The sequence below is a fragment of the Oncorhynchus clarkii genome, chromosome 13 (assembly GCF_045791955.1).
Source record: "Oncorhynchus clarkii lewisi isolate Uvic-CL-2024 chromosome 13, UVic_Ocla_1.0, whole genome shotgun sequence".
Taxonomy (NCBI): Eukaryota; Metazoa; Chordata; class Actinopteri; order Salmoniformes; family Salmonidae; genus Oncorhynchus; species Oncorhynchus clarkii.
The window spans coordinates 28,633,848-28,657,882 of record NC_092159.1 but is presented as its reverse complement, the minus strand read 5'-3'; the positions used below and the strand labels follow the sequence as shown (position 1 = coordinate 28,657,882).

The following is a 24,035-nucleotide window of genomic DNA, read 5'->3' as shown; positions in this document are numbered from 1 at the left end:
ATCTACAATAATGATATATAGGCTATGCTTCTATGGTGTGCGATGTCATCTGTAATAATGACATATAGGCTATGCTGCAACGTGCTACGTTGTGGGACATCATCTATAATAATGACATAAATGCTATGATGCTATGGTGTGTGGGATACCATCTATAATAATGACATAAAGGATATGCTGCTACGTGCTACAGTGTGGGACGTTATCTACAATAATGAAATAAAGGCTATGCTGCTACGGTGTGGGATGTTATCTATAATAATGACATAAAGGCTCTTCTGCTACGTGCTACGGTGTGGGATGTCATCTATAATAATGACATAAAGGCAATGCTCTTACGTGCTACGGTGTGGGATGTCATCTATAATAATGACATAAAGGCTATGCTGCTACATGCTACGGTGTGGGATGTCATCTACAATTTTGACATAAAGGCTATGCTGCTACGGTGTGGGATATCATCTATAAAAATGACAAAGGCTACACTGATATGTGCAACAGTGTGGGATGTCATCTATAAAAATGATATAAAGGCTACGTGCTACGGTGTGGGATGTCATCTATAATAATGACATAAAGGCTATGCTGCTAAGTGCTACGGTGAGGGATGTCATCTATAATAGTGACATAAAAGCTATGCTGCTACGGTGTGGGATGTCATCTAAAATAATGATATAAAGGCTACACTGATAAGTGCAACAGTGTGGGATGTCATCTATAAAAATGATATAAAGGCTACGTGCTACGGTGTGGGATGTCATCTATAATAATGACATAAAAGCTATGCTGCTACGGTGTGGGATGTCATCTATAATAATGACATAAAGGCTATGCTGCTATGTGCTAAGGTGTGGGATGTCATCTATAATAATGACATAAAGGATATGCTGCTACGTGCTACGTTGTAGGATGTCATCTATAATAATTACATAAAGGCTATGTATCTAAGGTGTGGGACGCTATCTATAATAATGATATAAAGGCTATGCTGCTAGGGTGTGGGACATCATCTATAATAAAGAAATAAAGGCTATGCTGCTATGGTGTGTGGGATACCATCTATAATAATGACATAAAGGCTATGCTGCTACGGTGTAGGATGTCATCTATAATAATGACATAAAGACTATGCTGCTACGGTTTGGGATGTCAGCTATAATAATGACATAAAGGCTATGCTCCTACGGTGTGTGGGATGTCATCTATAATAATGACATAAAGGCTATGCTGCTTCGTGCTACGGTGTAGGATGTCATCTATTTTAATGACATAAAGGCTTTGCTGCTACGTGCAACGGGGTAGGATGTCATCTATAATAATGACATAAAGGCTATGCTGCTATGGTGTGGGATGTCCTCTTAAATAATGACATCAAGGCTATGCTGCTATGGTGTGTGAGATACCATCTATAATAATGACATAAAGGCTATGCTGCTACGTGCTACGGTGTGGGACGTGATCTACAATAATGATATATAGGCTATGCTTCTATGGTGTGCGATGTCATCTGTAATAATGACATAAAGGCTATGCTGCAACGTGCTACGTTGTGGGACATCATCTATAATAATGACATAAATGCTATGCTGCTATGGTGTGTGGGATACCATCTATAATAATGACATAAAGGATATGCTGTTACGTGCTACGGTGTGGGACGTTATCTACAATAATGAAATAAAGGCTATGCTGCTACGGTGTGGGATGTTATCTATAATAATGACATAAAGGCTCTTCTGCTACGTGCTACGGTGTGGGATGTCATCTATAATAATGACATAAAGGCAATGCTCTTACGTGCTACGGTGTGGGATGTCATCTATAATAATGACATAAAGGCTATGCAGCTACGGTGTGGGATATCATCTATAATAATGACATAAAGGCTATGCTGTTACGTGCTACGGTGTGGGATGTCATCTATAATAATGACATAAAGGCTATGCTGCTACATGCTACGGTGTGGGATGTCATCTACAATTTTGACATAAAGGCTATGCTGCTACGGTGTGGGATATCATCTATAAAAATGACATAAAGGCTACACTGATATGTGCAACAGTGTGGGATGTCATCTATAAAAATGATATAAAGGCTACGTGCTACGGTGTGGGATGTCATCTATAATAATGACATAAAGGCTATGCTGCTAAGTGCTACGGTGTGGGATGTCGTCTATTATAATGACAAAAAGGATATGCTGCTACGATGTGGGATGTCGTCTATAATAATGATATAAAGGCTATGCTGTTACGTGCTACGGTGTGGGATGTCATCTATAATAGTGACATAAAAGCTATGCTGCTACGGTGTGGGATGTCATCTAAAATAATGATATAAAGGCTACACTGATATGTGCAACAGTGTGGGATGTCATCTATAAAAATGATATAAAGGCTACGTGCTACGGTGTGGGATGTCATCTATAATAATGACATAAAAGCTATGCTGCTACGGTGTGGGATGTCATCTATAATAATGACATAAAAGCTATGCTGCTACGGTGTGGGATGTCATCTATAATAATGACATAAAGGCTATGCTGCTATGTGCTAAGGTGTGGGATGTCATCTATAATAATGACATAAAGGATATGCTGCTACGTGCTACGGTGTAGGATGTCATCTATAATAATTACATAAAGGCTATGTATCTAAGGTGTAGGACGCAATCTATAATAATGATATAAAGGCTATGCTGCTAGGGTGTGGGACATCATCTATAATAATGACATAAAAGCTATGCTGCTACTTGTTACGGTGTGGGATGTCATCTGTAATAGTGACATAAAGGCTATGCTGCTACGGTGTGGGACGTCATCTATAATAAAGAAATAAAGGCTATGCTGCTATGGTGTGTGGGATACCATCTATAATAATGACATAAAGGCTATGCTGCTACGGTGTAGGATGTCATCTATAATAATGACATAAAGGCTATGCTGCTACGATTTGGGATGTCATCTATAATAATGACATAAAGGCTCTGCTGCTACGGTGTGTGGGATGTCATGTATAACAATGACATAAAAGTTATGCTGCTACGTGCAACGGTGTAGGATGTCATCTATAATAATGACATAAAGGCTATGCTGCTACGGTGTAGGATGTCACCTATAATAATGACATAAAGGCTATGCTGCTACGTGCTACGGTGTGGGAGGTGATCTACAATAATGATATATAGGCTATGCTTCTACGGTGTGCGATGTCATCTATAATAATGACATAAAGGCTATGCTGCAACGTGCTACGGTGTGGGACATCATCTATAATAATGACCTAAAGGCTATGCTGCTACGGTGTGGGACATCATCTACAATAATGACATATAGGCTAGGCTAATACGTCCAACAGTGTGGGATGTCATCTATAATGATGACCTAAAGGCTATGCTGCTACGGTGTGGGATGTCATCTATAATAATGACATAAAGGCTAAACTGCTATGTGCAACAGTGTGGGATGTCATCTATAAAAATGACATGAATGCTATGTGTTACGGTGTGGGATGTCACCTATAATAATGACATAAAGGCTATGCTGCTACCAGCTACGGTGTGGGACGTAATCTACAATAATGACATAAAGGCTATGCTGCTACGGTGTGGGATGTCCTCTATAATAATGACCTAAAGGCTATGCTGTTTTGGTGTTTGATGTCATCTATAAAAATGACATAAAGGCTATGGTGCTACGTGCTACGGTGTAGGATGTCATCTATAATAATGACATAAAGGCTATGCTGCTACGTACTACGGTGTAGGATGTCATCTATAATAATGACATAAAGGCTATGCTACTACGGTGTGGGATGTCATCTAAAATAATGATATAAAGATTATGCTGCTACGGTGTTTGATGTCATCTATAATGATGACCGAAAGGCTATGCTGCTACGTGCTACGGTGTGGTACGTGATCTACAATATTGAGATAAAGGCTATGCCGCTACGGTGTAGGATGTCATCTACAATAATGACATAAAGGCTATGCTGCTACGGTGTGGGATGTAATCTATAATAATGACACAAAGGCTATGCTGCTACGTGCTACGGTGTGGGACATGATCAACAATAATGACATGAAGGCTATGCTGCTATGGTGTGGGATGTCCTCTATAATAATGACATAAAGGCTATGCTGCTATGTGCTAAGGTGTGGGATGTCATCTATAATAATGACATAATGGCTATGCTGCTACCGTGTGGGATGTCATCTATAATAATGACCTAAAGGTTACGCTGCGATGTGCTACGGTGTAGGATATCATCTATAATAATAACATAAAGGCTACACTGCTATGTGCAACAGTGTGGGATGTCATCTATAAAAATGACATAAATGCTACGTGCTACGGTGTGGGATGTCATCTACAATAATGACATAAAAGCTATGCTGTGACGGTGTGGGATTTCATCTATAAAAATGACATAAAGGCTATGCTGCTACGTGCTACGGTGTAGGATGTAATCTATAATAATGACATAAAGGCTATGCTGCTACGGTGTGGGATGTCATCTATAATAATGACACAAAGGTTATGCTGCTACGTGCTACGGTGTGGGATGTCATCTATAATAATGACATAAAGGCTATGCTGCTACGGTGTGGGATGTCATCTATAATAATGACATAAAGGTTATGCTACTACGGTTTGGGATGTCCTCTATAATAATGACATAAAGGCAATGCTGCTACGGTGTGGGAGATCATCAAAAATAATGACATAATGAATATGCTGTAACGTGCTACAGTGTGGGATGTCATCTATAATAATGACCTAAAGGCTATGCTGCTACAGTGTGGGATGTCATCTATAATAATGACATAAAGGCTATGCTTCTACGGTGTGGGATGTCATCTATAATAATGACATAAATGCAATGCTAATATGTGCTACGGTGTGGGACGTCATCTATTATAATGACATAAAGGCTATGCTACTACGGTGTGGGATGTCATTTACAATAATGACATAAAGGCTATGCTGCTACGGTGTGGGATGTCATCTATAATAATGACACAAAGGTTATGCTGCTACGTGCTACGGTGAGGGATGTCATCTATAATAATGACATAAAGGCTATGCTGCTACGGTGTGGGATGTCATCTATAATAATGACATAAAGGTTATGCTACTACGGTTTGGGATGTCCTCTATAATAATGACATAAAGGCAATGCTGCTACGGTGTGGGAGATCATCAAAAATAATGACATAATGAATATGCTGTAACGTGCTACAGTGTGGGATGTCATCTATAATAATGACCTAAAGGCTATGCTGCTACAGTGTGGGATGTCATCTATAATAATGACATAAAGGCTATGCTTCTACGGTGTGGGATGTCATCTATAATAATGACATAAATGCAATGCTAATATGTGCTACGGTGTGGGACGTCATCTATTATAATGACATAAAGGCTATGCTACTACGGTGTGGGATGTCATTTACAATAATGACATAAAGGCTATGCTGCTACGGTGTGGGATGTCATCTATAATAATGACACAAAGGTTATGCTGCTACGTGCTACGGTGAGGGATGTCATCTATAATAATGACATAAAGGCTATGCTGCTACGGTGTGGGATGTCATCTATAATAATGACATAAAGGTTATGCTACTACGGTTTGGGATGTCCTCTATAATAATGACATAAAGGCAATGCTGCTACGGTGTGGGAGATCATCAAAAATAATGACATAATGAATATGCTGTAACGTGCTACAGTGTGGGATGTCATCTATAATAATGACCTAAAGGCTATGCTGCTACAGTGTGGGATGTCATCTATAATAATGACATAAAGGCTATGCTTCTACGGTGTGGGATGTCATCTATAATAATGACATAAATGCAATGCTAATATGTGCTACGGTGTGGGACGTAATCTATAATAATGACATAAAGGCTATGCTGCTACAGTGTGGGATATCATCTACAACAATGACATAAAGAACATGCTGTAACGTGCTACAGTGTGGGATGTTATCTATAATATTGAAATAAAGGCAATAAAATAATGTTTAAATGTATATGAATTAAATACCCACAACATTCATTCTGTGGGTACTAGATTAACTCAGTTCACAGACTGTCAGCCAGACAGTGAGTGTGCAATATCATCAGACTAAATTAGAGTAACAACCAAATAAAACAAAGAATGTTCAATGACCCAAAAAGACACTATACTTCATTCTGTGAATCACCACTTTATTTTCTATCATAAAGAACACCTGTGGAAATGGGCAGTGGGTTTAGACTGTGTTAGACTTAGATCTGTGTGCAAACAGACTAACAATTTTTTTTAAACAAGTAATTTTTTTCATTTTACTTCACCAATTTGGACTATTTTGTGTATGTCCATTAAATGAAATCCCCCAAAAAATCCATTTAAATTACAGGTTCTAATGCAACAAAATAGGAAAAATGCCAAGGGAGTAAATGCAATGCTTTGCTGGAAGTATCTGGTTGTATAAACTCCTCCATGATAATGAGGAAACCACTAGTTATGGATGTAGTATATCTGGTAATGAGGAAACCACTAGTTATGGATCTAGTGTATCTGGTAATGAGGAAATCACTAGTTACGGATGTAGCATATCTGGTAATGAGGAAACCACTATTTATGGATCTAGTATATCTGCTAATGGGGAAACCACTAGTTATGGATGTAGTATATCTGCTAATGAGGAAACCACTAGTTATGGATGTAGTATACAGTGGGGCAAAAAAATACTTAGCCAGCGACCAATTGTGCAAGTTCTCCCACTTAAAAAGATGAGGCCTGTAATTTTCATCATAGGTACACTTCAACTATGACAGACGAAATAAGAAAAAAAACAGAAAATCACATTGTAGGATTTTTAATGAATTTATTTGCAAATTATGGTGGAAAATAAGTATTTGGTCACCTACAAACAAGCAAGATTTCTGGCTCTCACAGACCTGTAACTTCTTTAAGAGGCTCCTCTGTCCTCCACTCATTACCTGTATTAATGGCACCTGTTTGAACTTATAACTTAGTATAAAAGACACACCTGTCCACAACCCCAAACAGTCACACTCCAAACTCCACCACGGCCAAGACCAAAGAGCTGTCAAAGGACACCAGAAACAAAATTGTAGACCTGCACCAGGCTGGGAAGACTGAATCTGCAATAGGTAAGCAGCTTGGTTTGAAGAAATCAACTGTGGGAGCAATTATTAGGAAATGGAAGACATACAAGACCACTGATAATCTCCCTCGATCTGGGGCTCCACGCAAGATCTCACCCCGTGGGGTCAAAATGATCACAAGAACGGTGAGCAAAAATCCCAGAACCACACGGGGGTCCTAGTGAATGACCTGCAGAGAGCTGGGACCAAAGTAACAAAGCCTACCATAAGTAACACACTACGCCGCCAGGGACTCAAATCCTGCAGTGCCAGACGTGTCCCCCTGCTTAAGCCAGTACATGTCCAGGCCCGTCTGAAGTTTGCTAGAGAGCATTTGGATGATCCAGAAGAAGATTGGGAGAATGTCATATGGTCAGATGAAACCAAAATATAACTTTTTGGTATAAACTCAACTCGTCGTGTTTGGAGGACAAAGAATGCTGAGTTGCATCCAAAGAACACCATACCTACTGTGAAGCATGGGGGTGGAAACATCATGCTTTGGGGCTGTTTTTCTACAAAATGACCAAGACGACTGATCCGTTTAAAGGAAAGAATGAAAATCTTTGGAGGGAGTTGAAAGTCTGTGTTGCCCAGCAACAGCCCCAAAACATCACTGCTCTAGAGGAGATCTGCATGGAGGAATGGGCCAAAATACCAGCAACAGTGTGTGAAAAACTTGTGAAGACTTACAGAAAATGTTTGACCTCTGTCATTGCCAACAAAGGGTATATAACAAAGTATTGAGATAAACTTTTGTTATTGACCAAATACTTATTTTCCACCATAATTTTCAAATAAATTCATTAAAAATCCTACAATGTGATTTTCTGGATTTTTTTTCTCATTTTGTCTTTTATAGTTTAAGTGTACCTATGATGAAAATTCCAGGCCTCTCTCATCTTTTTAAGTGGGAGAACTTGCACAATTGGTGGCTGACTAAATACTTTTTTGCCCCACTGTATCTGGTAATGAGGAAACCACTAGTTATGGATTTAGTATATCTGGTAATGAGGAAACCACTAGTTATGGGTGTAGTATGTCTGGTAATGAGGAAACCACTAGTTATGGACGTAGTATATCTGGTAATGAGGAAACCACTAGTTATGGATCTAGTATATCTGGTAATGAGGAAAACACTAGTTATGGATCTAGTATATCTGGTAATGAGGAAACCACTAGTTATGGATGTAGTATGTCTGGTAATGAGGAAACCACTAGTTATGGACGTAGTATATCTGGTAATGAGGAAACCACTAGTTATGGATGTAGTATATCTGGTAATGAGGAAACCACTAGTTATGGACGTAGTATATCTGCTAATGAGGAAACCACTAGTTATGGACGTAGTATATCTGGTAATGAGGAAACCACTAGTTATGGATGTAGTATATCTGGTAATGAGGAAACCACTAGTTATGGATGTAGCATATCTGGTAATGAGGAAACCACTAGTTATGGATCTAGTATATCTGGTAATGAGGAAACAACTAGTTATGGATGTAGCATATCTGGTAATGAGGAAACCACTAGTTATGGATCTAGTATATCTGGTAATGAGGAAACCACTAGTTATGGATGTAGTATATCTGGTAATGAGGAAACAACTAGTTATGGATGTAGTATATCTGGTAATGAGGAAACCACTAGTTATGGATGTAGTATATCTGCTAGTGAGGAAACCACTAGTTATGGATGTAATATATCTGCCTGTGAGCAAAGATTTTAGTTTTTCACAATGTATTCTGGATATTACAGTGCAAGATCATGAGTGCTACTCAAGGAAACTCACATTAAACTCTGTGTCTATTCACTAATTCACCACCATGTGGGAAAAGTCAGGGGATTTCTCATAGGCTGACAGCAAAAATAGTCTTCATTTCCAGGTTGCTTATGAGTATATTTCACACTACTTTGGATTAAAATTGTAAGGCTCCTTTGAATGTCCTGCTTAATATAATATGTGTTGTCGCAAATCAACTGCTGTATACTTTAAAAAAACACTTCCACCAGTAAAATGCTCTTTGGATAGCTTTGCTACAAGTCTGTCAATGAGCGTTTGTAAACTAAGTGTACGCAAATTGGCCAATAACTTCAGCTAACAATAACATATACTTACTGTAGGACCCATAACTTCACCTAGCAATAACATACATCAACTATAGGACCCATAACTTCACTGAACAACATAGACCTACTGTAGGACCCATACTACACCTAACAATAACATAGACCTACTGTAGGACCCATAACATCACTGAACAACATAGAACTACTGTAGGACCCATAACTTCAACTAACAACAACATAGACCTACTGTAGGACCCATAACTTCACCTAACAATAACATAGACCTACTGTAGGACCCATAACTTCACCTAACAACAACGTAGACCTCAGACTATAAATCATTTAATATTTCAGGTGAAATATGGAAACTAAAATGTCTTTGTCATTACATTTCAAAACCTGATCATCAGATAATTTTGTGAATAATCCCACTAGGTTACTCTGTAATGTTTTGTCATTCTAAATGTTCTGAATTAAGGAAAATAGCTCTGTGTGTTGTGTAATAGCCTATCCATCAAGGAACAGTTCTCTACACATTATGAGTTAAGTATCTCTGTGTCCAAACAGACTAATGAGACCCTACTGTAAATCAAGCAGACAATAACACATTATAAACATCAATTTGTTAGGGATGTTGGATCCAATGTGGAGCATATCATAATGGTCTTTACCAGAGTAATGAATGCTTCTACACCTGCATTGCTTGCTGTTTGTTGTTTTAGGCTGGGTTTCTGTACAGCACTTTGAGATATCAGCTGATGTAAGAAGGGCTTTATAAATACATTTGATTTGAAGTACTTTGGTTGTTGTTGCATGTCGTGATGTTTGTCATGTGACTGTCATTCAGAAAATGATTTCCTGGATCAGCTGACGATAGTTGAACATGTGACTGTAACTAAATTGCTACAGTATTAAGAATGATGTGTAATTATTGAAGAACCGCGTAAATGACAGTATCCATTTGGGTGTTGTCAATAAAGTTAAGGTGACTCTCGGTTAGAAACATTGGATTTTGCTAATCCTGAAATGATTTAGGATTTCTGTGCCCATGAAAACTGTTTTCCCAGCGTAACATAAGGAGCCACTAAATGTTACATAGTTAGAGAGCATTTCAGAATACCAAAAACTGTCCGACAGCAAGATCCCGTATTTAAGTTGAAGTTCATCATATGACTACAACTACTGTTCCCTGAAGGAGGGAAAAGAGGTAAAACATACTATTAAATCCACACGTTATGAATATAACTACTGTTCCTTGAAGGAGGTAAACTAGGTACAACATACTATTAAATCCACATGTTATGATTATAACTACTGTTCCCTGAAGGGGGGAAACGAGGTACAACATACTATTAAATCCACATGTTATGACTATAACTACTGTTCCCTGAATGAGGGAAACTAGGTACAACATACTATTAAATTCACACCTCGCTGGAAGCCCCGCCTTCAACAGGTGATGAGCGTGAGGCTCGGATTTATTCCTTAAATGTAATACCGCTCTTCACCGTCCCAGGAAAGGGAGGGGCCAAACAGGTGTTGTACCTCATTTCCCTCCATCAGTGAAGAGTAAATATAATCAAAGTTACACTCCGTTTCAGTCGGTCAACCTCGTTACAACATACTATGGGGAAATACAATCATTCCCAATGCCGACCCAAACAGATACTAAACAAAACGGCCCCTGGCAGACCACCCAGACCTGACCCTTCAAGGCGCGTCAGTTTTGTCAATTTATTAATTGTCTTTTGATTGAAACACTCCTGTCAATGTTGAGTAAGGACGGGCACCCGATTACACATATAGAAGTAGGACTAGACTACCTGTCCTGCGTGCTTATGTAGGCCTATAAATGTGCACATTTGGGGATGTCTGATAGTATTTCTGATTGTCTTAACGCACCACCACTAATGAGTTGTGGAGCTTCTCAAAGTATTTTTTTCTTCACCTCAAACAGCAAGTAAACAAAGTCTAATCAAAATCAATTGCTAATGACAATAGTTCCTCAAAGTATTTTCGTAAAATATTTCCAACTCTCACCACTTGGTTACCACTCGGCATAAAAGGGAAAAATGTAGTGCTCTGATGCAGTGGAAATGTCATAAAATACCTGATTACTTCTTATCCTTTGCACAAATAGCCGACAGCTGTGTCTGTCCCGAACTCAATGGCGAGGGAAACTAAGGGCCCAGAATATTTTATACAATGTTGCAAGCTTGCAAACTCAAGTTGTGGGACGACCCAGTTGATAATTGATACAATGTTTCAAGTTCGTTGTAGACAGGCCATGTGCAGCCAATTTGAGTTAAGATATTTATTTTTATTAGGATATTTTCAACCTGCAGGCTGCAATGTTAGCATTTTTTAGCTTTATGTAGGTTATTTAAATTTAGCAATGGAAATAAAAAATGTATTTATAATTTTCATTTAAATAGAATGTAGATTAACCACAGAGAATGATGTTGAGATAAAGACTATTATAATTATTATTATTATTATAAATTAAATTAAAATGTTCCAGTAAAATGTGAATATGAAAATCATAACTGGCACCAGATCAGTAGAAATGGTCAGATAAATTGGCACTACAAATGGAAAAGGTTGCTGACTGCTGGTGTAGTCTATTACCAGAAACTATAGGAGCATAACGACTGCTGGTGTAGTCTATTGACAGAAACTATAGGAGCATAACATCAGAATTTACAAAGGCCAGCAGCAGTGGGAGGAGTAGGCTAAGGAAGAGTTTTTTCTGATGGTTAGGCTATCTGGTTTTAGAGGGGTGTCATCAATAGCCCATAATGACAAAGTGAAAACAGTTAATAAACAGAAATACCTTATTTACATAAGTATTCGGACCCTTTGCAATTAGACTCGAAATTGCTTTCAGGTGCATCTTGTTTCCACTAATCTTCCTTGAGATGTATTTCCAACTTGTTCAGAGTCCACCTGTGGTAAATTCAATTGATTGGATATGATTTGGAAGGCACACACTTGTCTATATATGGTCCCACAGTTGACAGTGCATGTCAGAGCAAAAAACAAGCCATGAGGTCGAAAGAACTGTCCTTAAGAGCTCCAAGACAGGATTGTGTCGAGGCACAGATCTGGGGAAGGGTACCCCAAAAAATTCTGCAGCATTGAAGATCTCCAAGAACACAGTGGCCTCCATCATTCTTAAATGGAATACTCTTTCTAGAGCTGGTCACCTGGCCAAACTGAGCGATTGGGGGAGAAGGGCCTTGGTCAGGGAGGTGACCAAAAACCTGATGGTCAATCTGCCAGAGCTTCAAAGTTATTCTGTGGAGATGGGAGAACCTTCCAGAAGGACAATCATCTCTGCAGCACTCCACCAATCAGACCTTTATTGTAGAGTGGCCAGACGGAAACCACTACCCTATCAACCAGTCATAGGTACTGGTGACAAAGCGCCTCGTAACCTAGCTGGGAATGGGACAGGGGGAACCCTTCTGTAGTAACAGACAAGGGAGATTTGTAATCAAATCTAATTCCCATGAATGGGGTTCATATGAACCACAGAGACTGTGTGGGGATAATAACGTGGCCGTGTCCAACCCTGCTTGTTCCCTTGACTCCGCTACCAACCACCAATCTCCAACAGGGCCCTTAACCTGTATCACTACACACCTCACTGTGAGCTACAGGTAGAAATCAGCAATGAATCCCAATAATGAGACACGTCTGGGGAGGGTTGTCAAACATTTAAAAAAAAAAATATATATATATATATATATATATATATATATACACACAGTGGGGAGAACAAGTATTTGATACACTGCCGATTTTGCAGGTTTTCCTACTTACAAAATATGTAGAGGTCTGTAATTTTTATCATAGGTACACTTCAACTGCGAGAGACGGAATCTAAAACAAAAATCCACATTGTATGATTTTTAAGAAATTCAATTGCATTTTATTGCATGACATAAGTATTTGATACATCAGAAAAGCAGAACTTAATATTTGATACAGAAACCTTTGTTTGCAATTACAGAGATCATACGTTTCCTGTAGTTCTTGACCAGGTTTGCACACACTGCAGCAGGGATTTTGGCCCACTCCTCCATACAGACCTTCTCCAGATCCTTCAGGTTTCGGGGGTGTCGCTGGGCAATACGGACTTTCAGCTCCCTTCAAAGATTTTCTATTGGGTTCAGGTCTGGAGACTGGCTAGGCCACTCCAGGACCTTGAGATGCTTCTTACGGAGCCACTCCTTAGTTGCCCTGGCTGTGTGTTTGGGGTCGTTGTCATGCTAGAAGACCCAGCCACGACCCATCTTCAATGCTCTTACTGAGGGAAGGATGTTGTTGGCCAAGATCTCGCGATACATGGCCCCATCCATACTCCCCTCAATACGGTGCAGTCGTCCTGTCCCCTTTGCAGAAAAGCATCCCCAAAGAATGATGTTTCCACCTCCATGCTTCACGGTTGGGATGGTGTTCTTGGGGTTGTACTCATCCTTCTTCTTCCTTCTTCCAGGTCCTGCCGTGTAGTTCTGGGCTGATCCCTCACCTTCCTCATGATCAAGGTGAGATCTTGCATGGAGCCCCAGACCGAGTGTGATTGACCATCATCTTGAACTTCTTCCATTTTCTAATAATTGCGCCAACAGTTGTTGCCTTCTCACCAAGCTGCTTGCCTATTGTCCTGTAGCCCATCCCAGCATTGTGCAGGTCTACAATTTTATCCCTGATGTCCTTACACAGCTCTCTGGTCTTGGCCATTGTGGAGAGGTTGGAGTCTGTTTGATTGAGTGTGTGGACAGGTGTCTTTTATACAGGTAACGAGTTCAAACAGGTGCAGTTAACCTCTAGTGACACCCCATCCCGTGAACAGGACTGTTGTCATCATCTGACACTAATTAGCATAACGCAACAGACATAAATCTTCCTAGAAAATATTCCTATTCATGAAAATCACAAGTGAAATATATTGGAACACAGCTTAGCCTTTTGTTAATCACCCTGTCATCTCAGATTTTCTAAATATGCTTTACAGCCAAAGCTAGACAAGCATTTGTGTAAGTTTATCGATAGCCTAGCATAGCATTATGCCTTGCTAGCAGCAGGCAACCTTGTCACAAAAATCAGAAAAGCAATCAAATTAAATCGTTTACCTTTGATGAACTTCAGATGTTTTCACATCACTCACTCCCTGGTAGATAGCCAAAGTTCATTTTTTCCCAAAAGTTTATTTTTGTAGGCGAAATAGCTTCGTTTGTTCTTCACGTTTGGCTGAGAAATTGACCGGAAATTGCGGCCACGACAACGCCGAAAAATATTCAAAATTAGCTCCATAATATCGACAGAAACATGGCAAACGTTGTTTAGAATCAATCCTCAAGGTGTTTTTCAAATATCTATTTGATAATATATCCACCGGGACAATTGGTTTCTCAGTAGAAGCGATTTGAATAATGGCTACCTCTGTACTTTACGCAAGATTTTCTCTCAGGGAGCATCGTGTGACCACTTGCGCAATGTAGCCCCCTACGGGTATTCTTCAACATAAATGCGTAAAACTACGTCACAATGCTGTAGACACCTTGGGGAATACGTAGAAAGCATAACCTGGTTCATAGCACATTCACAGCTGAATGGGGACTCACTGGCACGCAGCGCTTTCAAAACCTGGGGCACTTCCGGATTGGATTTTTCTCAGGTTTTCGCCTGCAACATCAGTTCTGTTATACTCACAGACAATATCTTTACAGTTTTGGAAGCGTTAGAGTGTTTTCTATTCAAAGCTGTCAATTATATGCATATTCTAGCATCTTGTCCTGAAAAAATATCCAGTTTAAAACGGGAAATCTTTTCACAAATCCGTCAAGACACCAACTTAGACTTTACTGTGAAATTATTTACTTACAAGCCCTTAACCAACAGTGCAGTTCAAGAAGAAAAGGTTTACCAAGTAGACTAAAATAAAAAGTAGTAATAAAAAGTAGCACAATGAGAATAACAATAACGAGGCTATATACAGGGGGCACCGGTACCGAGTCAGTGTGCTGGGGTACAGGCTAGTTGAGGTAATCTGTACATGAAGGTGGGGGAGTAGTGACTATGCATAGGTAACAAACAACCAGTGAGTATCAGCATTGCACAAAAGGGAGGGGGTGGGGGGGGGGGGGTCAATGTAAATTGTCCAGTGGCGATTTTATTAATTGTTCAGCAGTCTTATGGCTTGGGGGGGTAGTAGCTGTTTAGGAGACTATTGGTCCAAGACTTGGTGCTCCGGTACCGCTTGTTGTTTCCTCTGACACAGCCTATTAAATAGGTCCTGGACGGCAGGAAGCTTGGCCACAGTGATGTACTGGGCAGTTCGCACTACCCTCTGTAGCACCTTACGTTCAGATGCCGAGCAGTTGCCATACCAGGCGGTGATGCAACCGGTCAGGATGCTCTCGATGGTGCAGCTGATTACCTTTTGAGGATCTGGGGACCCATGCCAAATATTTTCAGTCTCCTGAGTGGGAAAAGGTTTTGTTGTGCCCTCTTCATGACTGTCTTGGTATATACCCACGTGGGTGATTGAAAGATGAACTGAGGTCCACACTCCAGTCCAATTGATGGTGGTAATGCACCTTAAAGTTGGTTGCCAACCGCCATAAAAGTGCAAAGAAGAAAAATAAGCTTGAAGGAAGGAGAAATGAGGAGAAAATAATTTGGTTTACCTTTTGGGGCTTCGCGACTGGTTACCTATTTTGATGTAATTTGAAACTATTGTGTGGAATTATTTTGATGTGATATGAAAGTAATGTGTGAACTTATGTTGACGTGACATGAAAGTACAGCAATTTATGTTTCCAGAAACGTATCACAATTGAGAATCGATTCACATTTAGGTGGATTATTTGACTATTTTACCTGCCAGAGCCAGTCTACCTCTGAAAAACATACAGTCCTTGGAACTTGAGGAGTAACGGGGGCAGCAATCAGCAGTAGAAACAATAACAAAGCATACGACCTTTACCGTTTCGGTAAAAAGCTGAGGGATGGGGCTGGAGAAATGCAACCCTCCATGATATGAAGGGTTGCATTCTAGTTCTAGTTTTGACCATGTTTTGAGGATATAAAGTGTTTGTTTATATTTAATGACAAACGTTCGAATAAAAAAATCTTATATTTGGGGTTCTGCTGGGGTATGACAGTTTAACTAAGCTCCTAAGGCATTTATAAGAGAATTCTTCACGAAACAGATGGTACATATCATTAATGTACAAGTCCCAAAATGGATGTAACAACTGCTGATTGCCCCTCTGAGACTACATCTTGGGCTAATATAATAGGAGATAATGAGGACTTCAGTATTTCAGGCATTGTCATTGGATGCATTTGATCAATTGTTAACGTTTTGTTGATAGTTTTGTAGTGTAGCTTCAGCCGTTCCTATAGAACAACATTAAAGAGTAGAACCCCTTTACTGCATATTGGTTCAACGACTGCAGAGACGGTACTTACTGGTGTTAAACTGATCTCCAACCTCCTCTTCTTCCTCCAATGTGACAGTCATCTCCCCCTCCTCCTCTTTCACTCCAAAAACTGCATCTTCCTCTTTCTCTTCTTTTACTGTAACATCCTCCTCCTCTTTCACTCTGAACGTGTCTTCCTCTTCTTTCACTGAAATGTATTTATCTTCTTCTTTCACGGTAACAGCCTCACCCTCTACTTGTTTTTGATTTGTAACAGCCCCCTCTTCCTCCTCCTCTTTGACAAGAGCTTCTTCCTCCGTCCAGCAGACCCCCTCTTCTTTATCAGGAGGAGAGTAGCTTAGTGAACTCATGGTCGGGGATGTTAGCTAGCTAGCATTAGCGACTAGCCTAGTTCTAAGCTAACTTAGCAAACCAGCTAGCTGACAAACAACGTAAATATATAATTAAATGGGCCAACAAGTACATACGACAGAAGTGTATTTAATACACAGCGACTAATATACACCAAAACAGTGTAAAGAGCTTGAATGTTGTAGCTATGTTTGCTAGAAAGCTACCGAGGTGTCTGACTAGCTGTTGTTGTTGAAGGAGCGTCCCGTCCACTAGATTATACGTCACACTGGCAGCTTCGCCTGAACCTAAAAGACGCACATCGCCATCTGCTGACTGGAGTGGAGTTGAGGAACCAAACGTTTATTTTTCATTTATTTCATAAAAGTTTAATATTATATTAAGTCGTTCGAAGAGAAGCATGTGTTAAGCATTCGTGTTTAATGAGTGAGAATTTAAAACAAACTTTACACCCACTACACATTTGCATTGAACCATACTTCTGACATCATTTTGACCCCAGAGGTGTAACAGGGTTATATTGGTGATTCCCCTTGCCACTTTATTGTTAAGCCAATGGGTTTTTGGTTTGAGTTTGTTTTGCCTTCACCTACTCAACATGGCATCTTATTGGCTGGTTTGCGTAGCTTGCATACGAGGGGGGATGTTCCAGTTAGAATCGTCCCAGTGAACAAGCACCAAACCAGCGGTAAGTTGTTGGTTGCAAAGCACTGTACATCAAAGTGATTTTTATACTCTCAAGTGATTATTTAAATGTACAATTTATATCAAATTGTTTGTAAATGTTATTCGAACATCACACATAAGATGCAGCGGATTTTGGAGAATATTTGTTGTGCATTTTGTTGTAGAGAATTCCCGCCAGTATTAGCTAGCAACTTACTGTGTCTGGTGGGGGGGTTCATATATTTTGTACAGTGCGTGAGTGCAGAGTTGGATGGTGAGACGTGCATTGCATGACGTGCAATTTTGTGTCGTTCTTATCAGGTACATTGTTAAAGATATTATATTGTATATTGTAATTGTATTATTTTGGTAACTACCCCAGTGAACAAGCACCAAACCAGCGTGCGTGTGAGTGCAGAGTTGGATGGTGAGACGTGCATTGCATGACGTGCAATTTTGTGTCGTTCTTATCAGAATAAAGCTACATGACTGGTGCTACATGTTGGAGTTCCATGTAGATGACTGATTGTACACAACGCAAGACGAGTACTGTTACAGTGGTGCCATGACCGTTCTTCTGGATCGGATCATCCTTCGCTGGATTTCCATCTCAGAACTTCGCCGTGGTTGCTGTTGAAGAATCAGATAAGACGTTGCTGGTGCAGTTCATGGCGATATCGCATTTTGCCTCAAGAGGGCGCCACTAGAACGTTTTATTATCGAAATTGATGATTTCTCTGGCTGAGGCTCTTCAAAGATAAATGATATCTTTTGTGTTACTAGTTTATTTGCAATTCTAATGTATATCTGATATAAGTAGGGTGAGTTTTACCAGTGTACTAGATATAGGTTAGATTTTGACGTGAGGTTTAAAATATATATATATATATACACATGTTTTGCTATTTACATTTTTATTAGGGTGTTGATTTCCCATTGTTAAAATGGAAGGTGTTGGGAGAGGTAGGGGTTTCCTGTCATTTAATCTGTCACCATCTGTTGGTAGGGGTTCGGCCAAAATTCCAGTTACTTCTACACCTATGCCCAAACTGGAGGGTTTTGATGATAGTTTACCCATGGACACGCCCAAGGATGTGTATGAAAGAGTTTTGCCAAATACAGGGATTGGGGAGGTCTCCATGGATTTCATAGCAGACATAGTACAGCAGATTGGTCATTCCATTGGGGAGAACATTGCCTCCTGTTTGGAGTCAAAGGCAATTGTTGGACATGTTGGGGACAATGTTATGGGGAGTGTATGCAGCTCGAGGGGTATGGATGTGTCAGGCCTGAACCTGGTATTGAAGTCTGATATCAGGGAACCGGTGTACTTTCGGGGGGATGGCTCTGAAAAGTGCACAGTGCATGAGTGGGAGGATATGGTAATGGTTTACATGCGTAAGAGGGGCGTGTCTGTGATGGACCAAGCAGTTGAGGTTATGGGCAGGCTTATGGGAATGGCCCGCGATGTTGTTAAAGTTGGCATACGCAGCAATCCCTCCATTGAAATATCTAAAGGCCCGAGTCCCATCGTGGACATACTGAAACAACATTTTAATGACACTGTTTTTTCAAGCATGCCCCTTGCTGACTTTTATGCCACATTACCTCTGACTGATGAACAACCATTTGAATATTGGCTCAGACTGAACAGGGCTATGGAGGTTGCTGAAGATTGTCTAAAGAGACAGGAAAAAAGTGTTGAAGACCCATCTCGTGAGCTCACAGCCATGTTCATCAGACATTGCCCTAATGCTGAACTGTCGCTTATCTTTAAGTGCAAGCCATTACAGCAGTGGACTGCTGCAGATGTTCATGAGAGGCTGGATGAATACAGGAGGGAGCGGAGGTACTCTCACTTATCTAAGTTGACCCCAGCCATCGCAACAATGAAGCAGGAAGTTGGTGCTGTCATGCCGATCACCATGCCTGCTGTGAGAACCCACATGCAAGCACCCAATACGTTGCCTTACCCAGCCCAGACTATTCAGGGCTCAGCTGAGCCGATGGAACGTATCCTTGCAATGCTGGAGCGTGTGCTGGAGCAGAGGCCACAATAGTCTGACCATAAGTTCCAAAAAGGGAATAGGAGCAAAGTGAAGTCTAATGGGCCATGTAACGTGTGCGGGGATGCTGGACATGATACTTACTTTCACTGCAGGGCCAATCACCTCTGCTTTCTTTGTCATGTAGCTGGCCACGCACGCTCTCAGTGCCCCAAGGCCGCAGCTCTGAGCACAGCTGGTGGAGTCCCTACAGTAATCACTGCTCAGCTCCCGGAAAACTAGTAGGCCTGCATGTAGAATGGGAGAGTGTTGGGCCTTTTGTAGAGTCCCCATCAGTGAGAGCTGTTGATTTGGAGTCTGTATATAAAAGTGTTTGTGACGAAATGGAGACTGAGAAGAGTATCATAATGCAGAACACACAGAGACTTACCCCGTATGATGATTTATTCTATGCCAAGGTGTTAATAGGAGGAGAAGTAAAAGTGAGAGCTATGCTTGACAGTGGATCCATGGCTTGTACCTTGAGCTCTAGGGTCTTACCTGAACTGTTGCATGCAGGAGTGTTGAAAAGTCCATCATTGAGTCTTACAGAGGTAGTCTTGGTTGGTTGTGGTGGGTTGAAGACGAGGCCTTTGGGAGTATGTGAGCTGGAGATGGAGGTTTACGGATGTAGAGTTGCTGTTCCTACACTGGTGGTGGAAGGCCAGAGTGATGACCTCATCTTGGGCAGCAATCTCCTAAAGCACTTGATTCGCCACCTGAAGACGGATGGAGATCTCTGGAAGAGGGTTTATACTCCTGTGTGTGACGTGGGTGAGGAGAGCAAGCTAATCGATATGATGGCTAATGTGGAGAGATGGAGAGACAGTGAAGTACCTGACAAAGTTGGAACTGTGAGACTAAAAGGGGCTGTGACTCTAGAGCTTATGCAGGAGCACTTAGTCTGGGGCAGACTACGAAACACTCAGAATCTATCAGCTGGCAGTGCTGTTGTCATTGAGCCCAGCAGTTCAAGGTCAACACCAAGGTCAATACTGGTAGGGAGGACAGCAGCTCTATTGCGGGGGGATGGGTGACTCCCTGTTAGAGTGATAAACCCTTCTCAGAAGACAGTGACATTGAGACGAAACGCCACTTTAGCCGATGTCTTTCCTTGCATGGCTCTAGAGGACTTTGACTGTTTGTGTGTGAATGATGATTCATCAGCAGCTTTCCAGCAGCAAGTGCAGAGAACGGCTGATATACTCACTGACTGCCAAGATAACTTGACACTGACTGACGGTTCCAGCCAACTTCACGATACTGACGGACCTGACAGTTCAAGCGATCCTGAGGTCTTACGTGACTTAGGTTTGACTGATATTGATGTCTCCTCCTGTCAAGCGTATCCTGCTGGTAAGAAGAAACTCATCCAGCTCATAGCTGAGTACCAGTCTATTTTTTCCAGGCGCAAGTTGGATTGTGGAAAAGCTTCCGGATGTCTTCACCGCATTCAACTGAGTGATGAGAAACCCTTTCGGATGCCCTACCGACGCCTTTCACCAAATAATTATGAGAAGCTCAAACAAGCATTGAATGAGATGGAAGAACTTGATATCATAAGGAAGTCAAGTAGTGAGTTTGCCTCTCCCCTTGTCCTTGTATGGAAGAAGTCTGGAGACCTGAGACTCTGTACTGATTTTCGTTTGCTCAATGCTCACACCATCAAAGACGCCCACCCACTCCCTCACCAGGCTGACGCGCTGGCTGCGTTAGGTGGAAATGCCTTTTTCTCGACAATGGACCTTACCTCTGGCTACTACAATGTGGAAGTGCATGAGGATGACCGGCGATTCACAGCTTTTACGTCGCCATTTGGATTGTACGAATACAATCGAATGCCACAGGGGTTATGTAATAGTCCGGCAACCTTTATGAGGATGATGCTAAACATCTTTGGGGATCAGAACTTTCTTAGCCTGCTGTGTTACCTTGACAATGTCTTGGTCTATGCGCCCACTGAAGATCTGGCTATAGAGCCTGGAAATGTTTTTTGAGCGTCTCAAGGCTCACAACCTGAAGTTGGCGCCAAAAAAGTGTAACTTTCTGCAGAGGTCTGTGAAGTTTCTGGGGCATATCATTAGTGTGGATGGTGTAGCTACAGACCCTGAGAAGGTGAGGGCCATTACAGGAGTAACAGAAGCTGATCTGATGAAAGATGGCACTGACATTCCATCTCAGAAGAAATTGAGGTCATTCCTTGGGATGGTGGTGTATTATCAACAGTTCATTGAAGGTTGCTCGACCATTGCAAAGCCTCTCTTTGGATTGACTACTGGACACAAGGCTCCACGCTGGAAAAAGAAGCGAAGCTCACCTGTCAGGAAGTTGACGGCTGCCGACTGGACAACAGAATGCAGACAGGCCTTATTCCAGCTAAAGCAAGCCTTACTGGACCAGGTTTTGTTGGCTCACCCCAACTTCGAAAAACCCTTTCTACTCTCGGTGGATGCATCCAGCAATGGCTTAGGTGCTGTGCTTTCTCAGGTGCAGGAACCGGGAACTACAGCGAGACCTATAGCCTTCGCGAGCAAGTCCCTCAGTTATGCACAGTCAAGGTATCCTGCGCACAGGCTCGTGTTCTTTGCCATGAAATGGGCTATCTGTGACAAGTTCCACCACTGGCTACGGGGACAGCAGTTCACGGTATGGACGGATAATAATCCCTTGACATACATTCTGACCAAAGCTAAGCTTGATGCTTGTGAACAGAGATGGGTCGCCAAGCTGGCACCGTACGAGTTTGACATCAAGTACATCCCTGGAAAAATAAATGTTGTTGCAGATGCTTTGAGCAGAGAGCCCTTCGTACGAGCCAGTGCACTCCATCGCCTGACAAGGGTCCCATACGAGACCTTACTAGCTGAAGCCGACGCTGTGCGCACAGACAGAGTGCAAGATGTGTTTCGCTGGTCCAGCCACCCCTTTGACAAAGCCTCTGATTCCAACGAAGTGGTCATTAGCTGTCAGGCTACTGTTGACCCCCCCCCCCCCCATCTGGTGCTTTATCAAGACATGAAGTTGCAGCTGTTCTTCATTCACACAGGTACTGGGTGGGTGAAGTGGGCTCACATGCACTGCTGTTGCCACAGCTCCCACAGGCTGTTATGCCATCAGAGCAGACCGATGTCGATGTTCTGCCACACGACCTACTGATGAGTAAGCAGCGTGATGACAACGTGATCAGCAAAGTCATCTTCTTTGTGGAGAGGGGGAGAAGACCATCCCGGAGAGAGCGTGCCCATGAGTGTTGAGGTTTTGTGTCTTCTCAGAAGTTGGGACAAGTTGACCATGAAGATGGGTGTACTGTATCGTGTTTCGAAGAATGTGGTTACAAAGAGGAAAATGTATCTGTATGTGGTTCCAGCCTCCATGAAAGCAATGGTGTTGAAGGGTGTCCATGATGAAGCTGGCCACCAGGGCCAACAGAGAACAGTCTACCTGACAAGACAGAGGTTCTTCTGGCATGGCCTGGAGAGGGAGGTAAAAGCTTATGTGAAGTGCTGCAGGAGATGCGTGGTGAGCAAGACTCCTGATCCGGAAGCAAGAGCCCCTTGCATAATAACAACTGAGCCTCTTGAACTAGTGTGCATAGACTTCTGGTCTGCAGAAGATTCTTCAAACAAATCCTTGGATGTGCTCGTTGTTACTGACCACTTTACCAAATTGGCTCATGCCTTCTTGTGTCCGAACCAGTCTGCTAAGTCAGTAGCTCATCAGTTGTGGAACAACTATTTCTGTGTCTACGGGATGCCTCGCCGTATACACTCAGACCAGGGAGCCAACTTTGAGAGCGCTTTAATAGCCGAACTGTTGAGTGTTGCAGGCGTTCAGAAGTCTCACACCACGCCGTACCATCCGATGGGGAACGGGTCCTGCGAAAGGATGAATAGGACTTTGGGAAACATGATCCGGGCCCTGCCAACGAGAGCAAAGCACAGATGGCCTCAGGCTCTGAAGTCCCTTACGTTTGCATACAATTGTACAATCCACGAGACCACAGGCTTTGCCCCTTTCCTGCTAATGTTTGGGAGGACGCCAAGACTGCTTGTTGACATAGTCTTTGGCTCTGTCATAGAGAACCCAGAAGTTGTCGACTATGACCAGTTTGTTCAGTCTTTGAGGAGAGATCTGAAAGAAGCCATGAATGCAGCACAGGCATCTGCAGCGAAGCAGTTGAAGAGGCATGCTGACCTTTATGACAGAAGAGTCAGAGGAGCACCAGTGGAGATTGGGGATCGACTATTGCTGGCTAACAAGGGGGAGCGGGGAAAGCGGAAGCTCG

The 24,035-nt window shown here is 41.8% G+C and overlaps 1 protein-coding gene across 1 annotated transcript in view; it reads right to left on the bottom strand.

Annotated features, from left to right (window-relative positions):
• LOC139364473 (zinc finger protein 180-like) overlaps window positions 1-17,243 on the bottom strand; it is a 28,672-nt gene extending 11,429 nt beyond the window's left edge. The window contains exon 1 of the mRNA XM_071101258.1: window positions 16,717-17,243. Coding sequence (XP_070957359.1) covers window positions 16,717-17,038 — 322 coding nt within the window. The 5' untranslated portion in view covers window positions 17,039-17,243. The remainder of the gene's footprint in view (window positions 1-16,716) is intronic.
• Window positions 17,244-24,035: the final 6,792 nt, after the last annotated feature.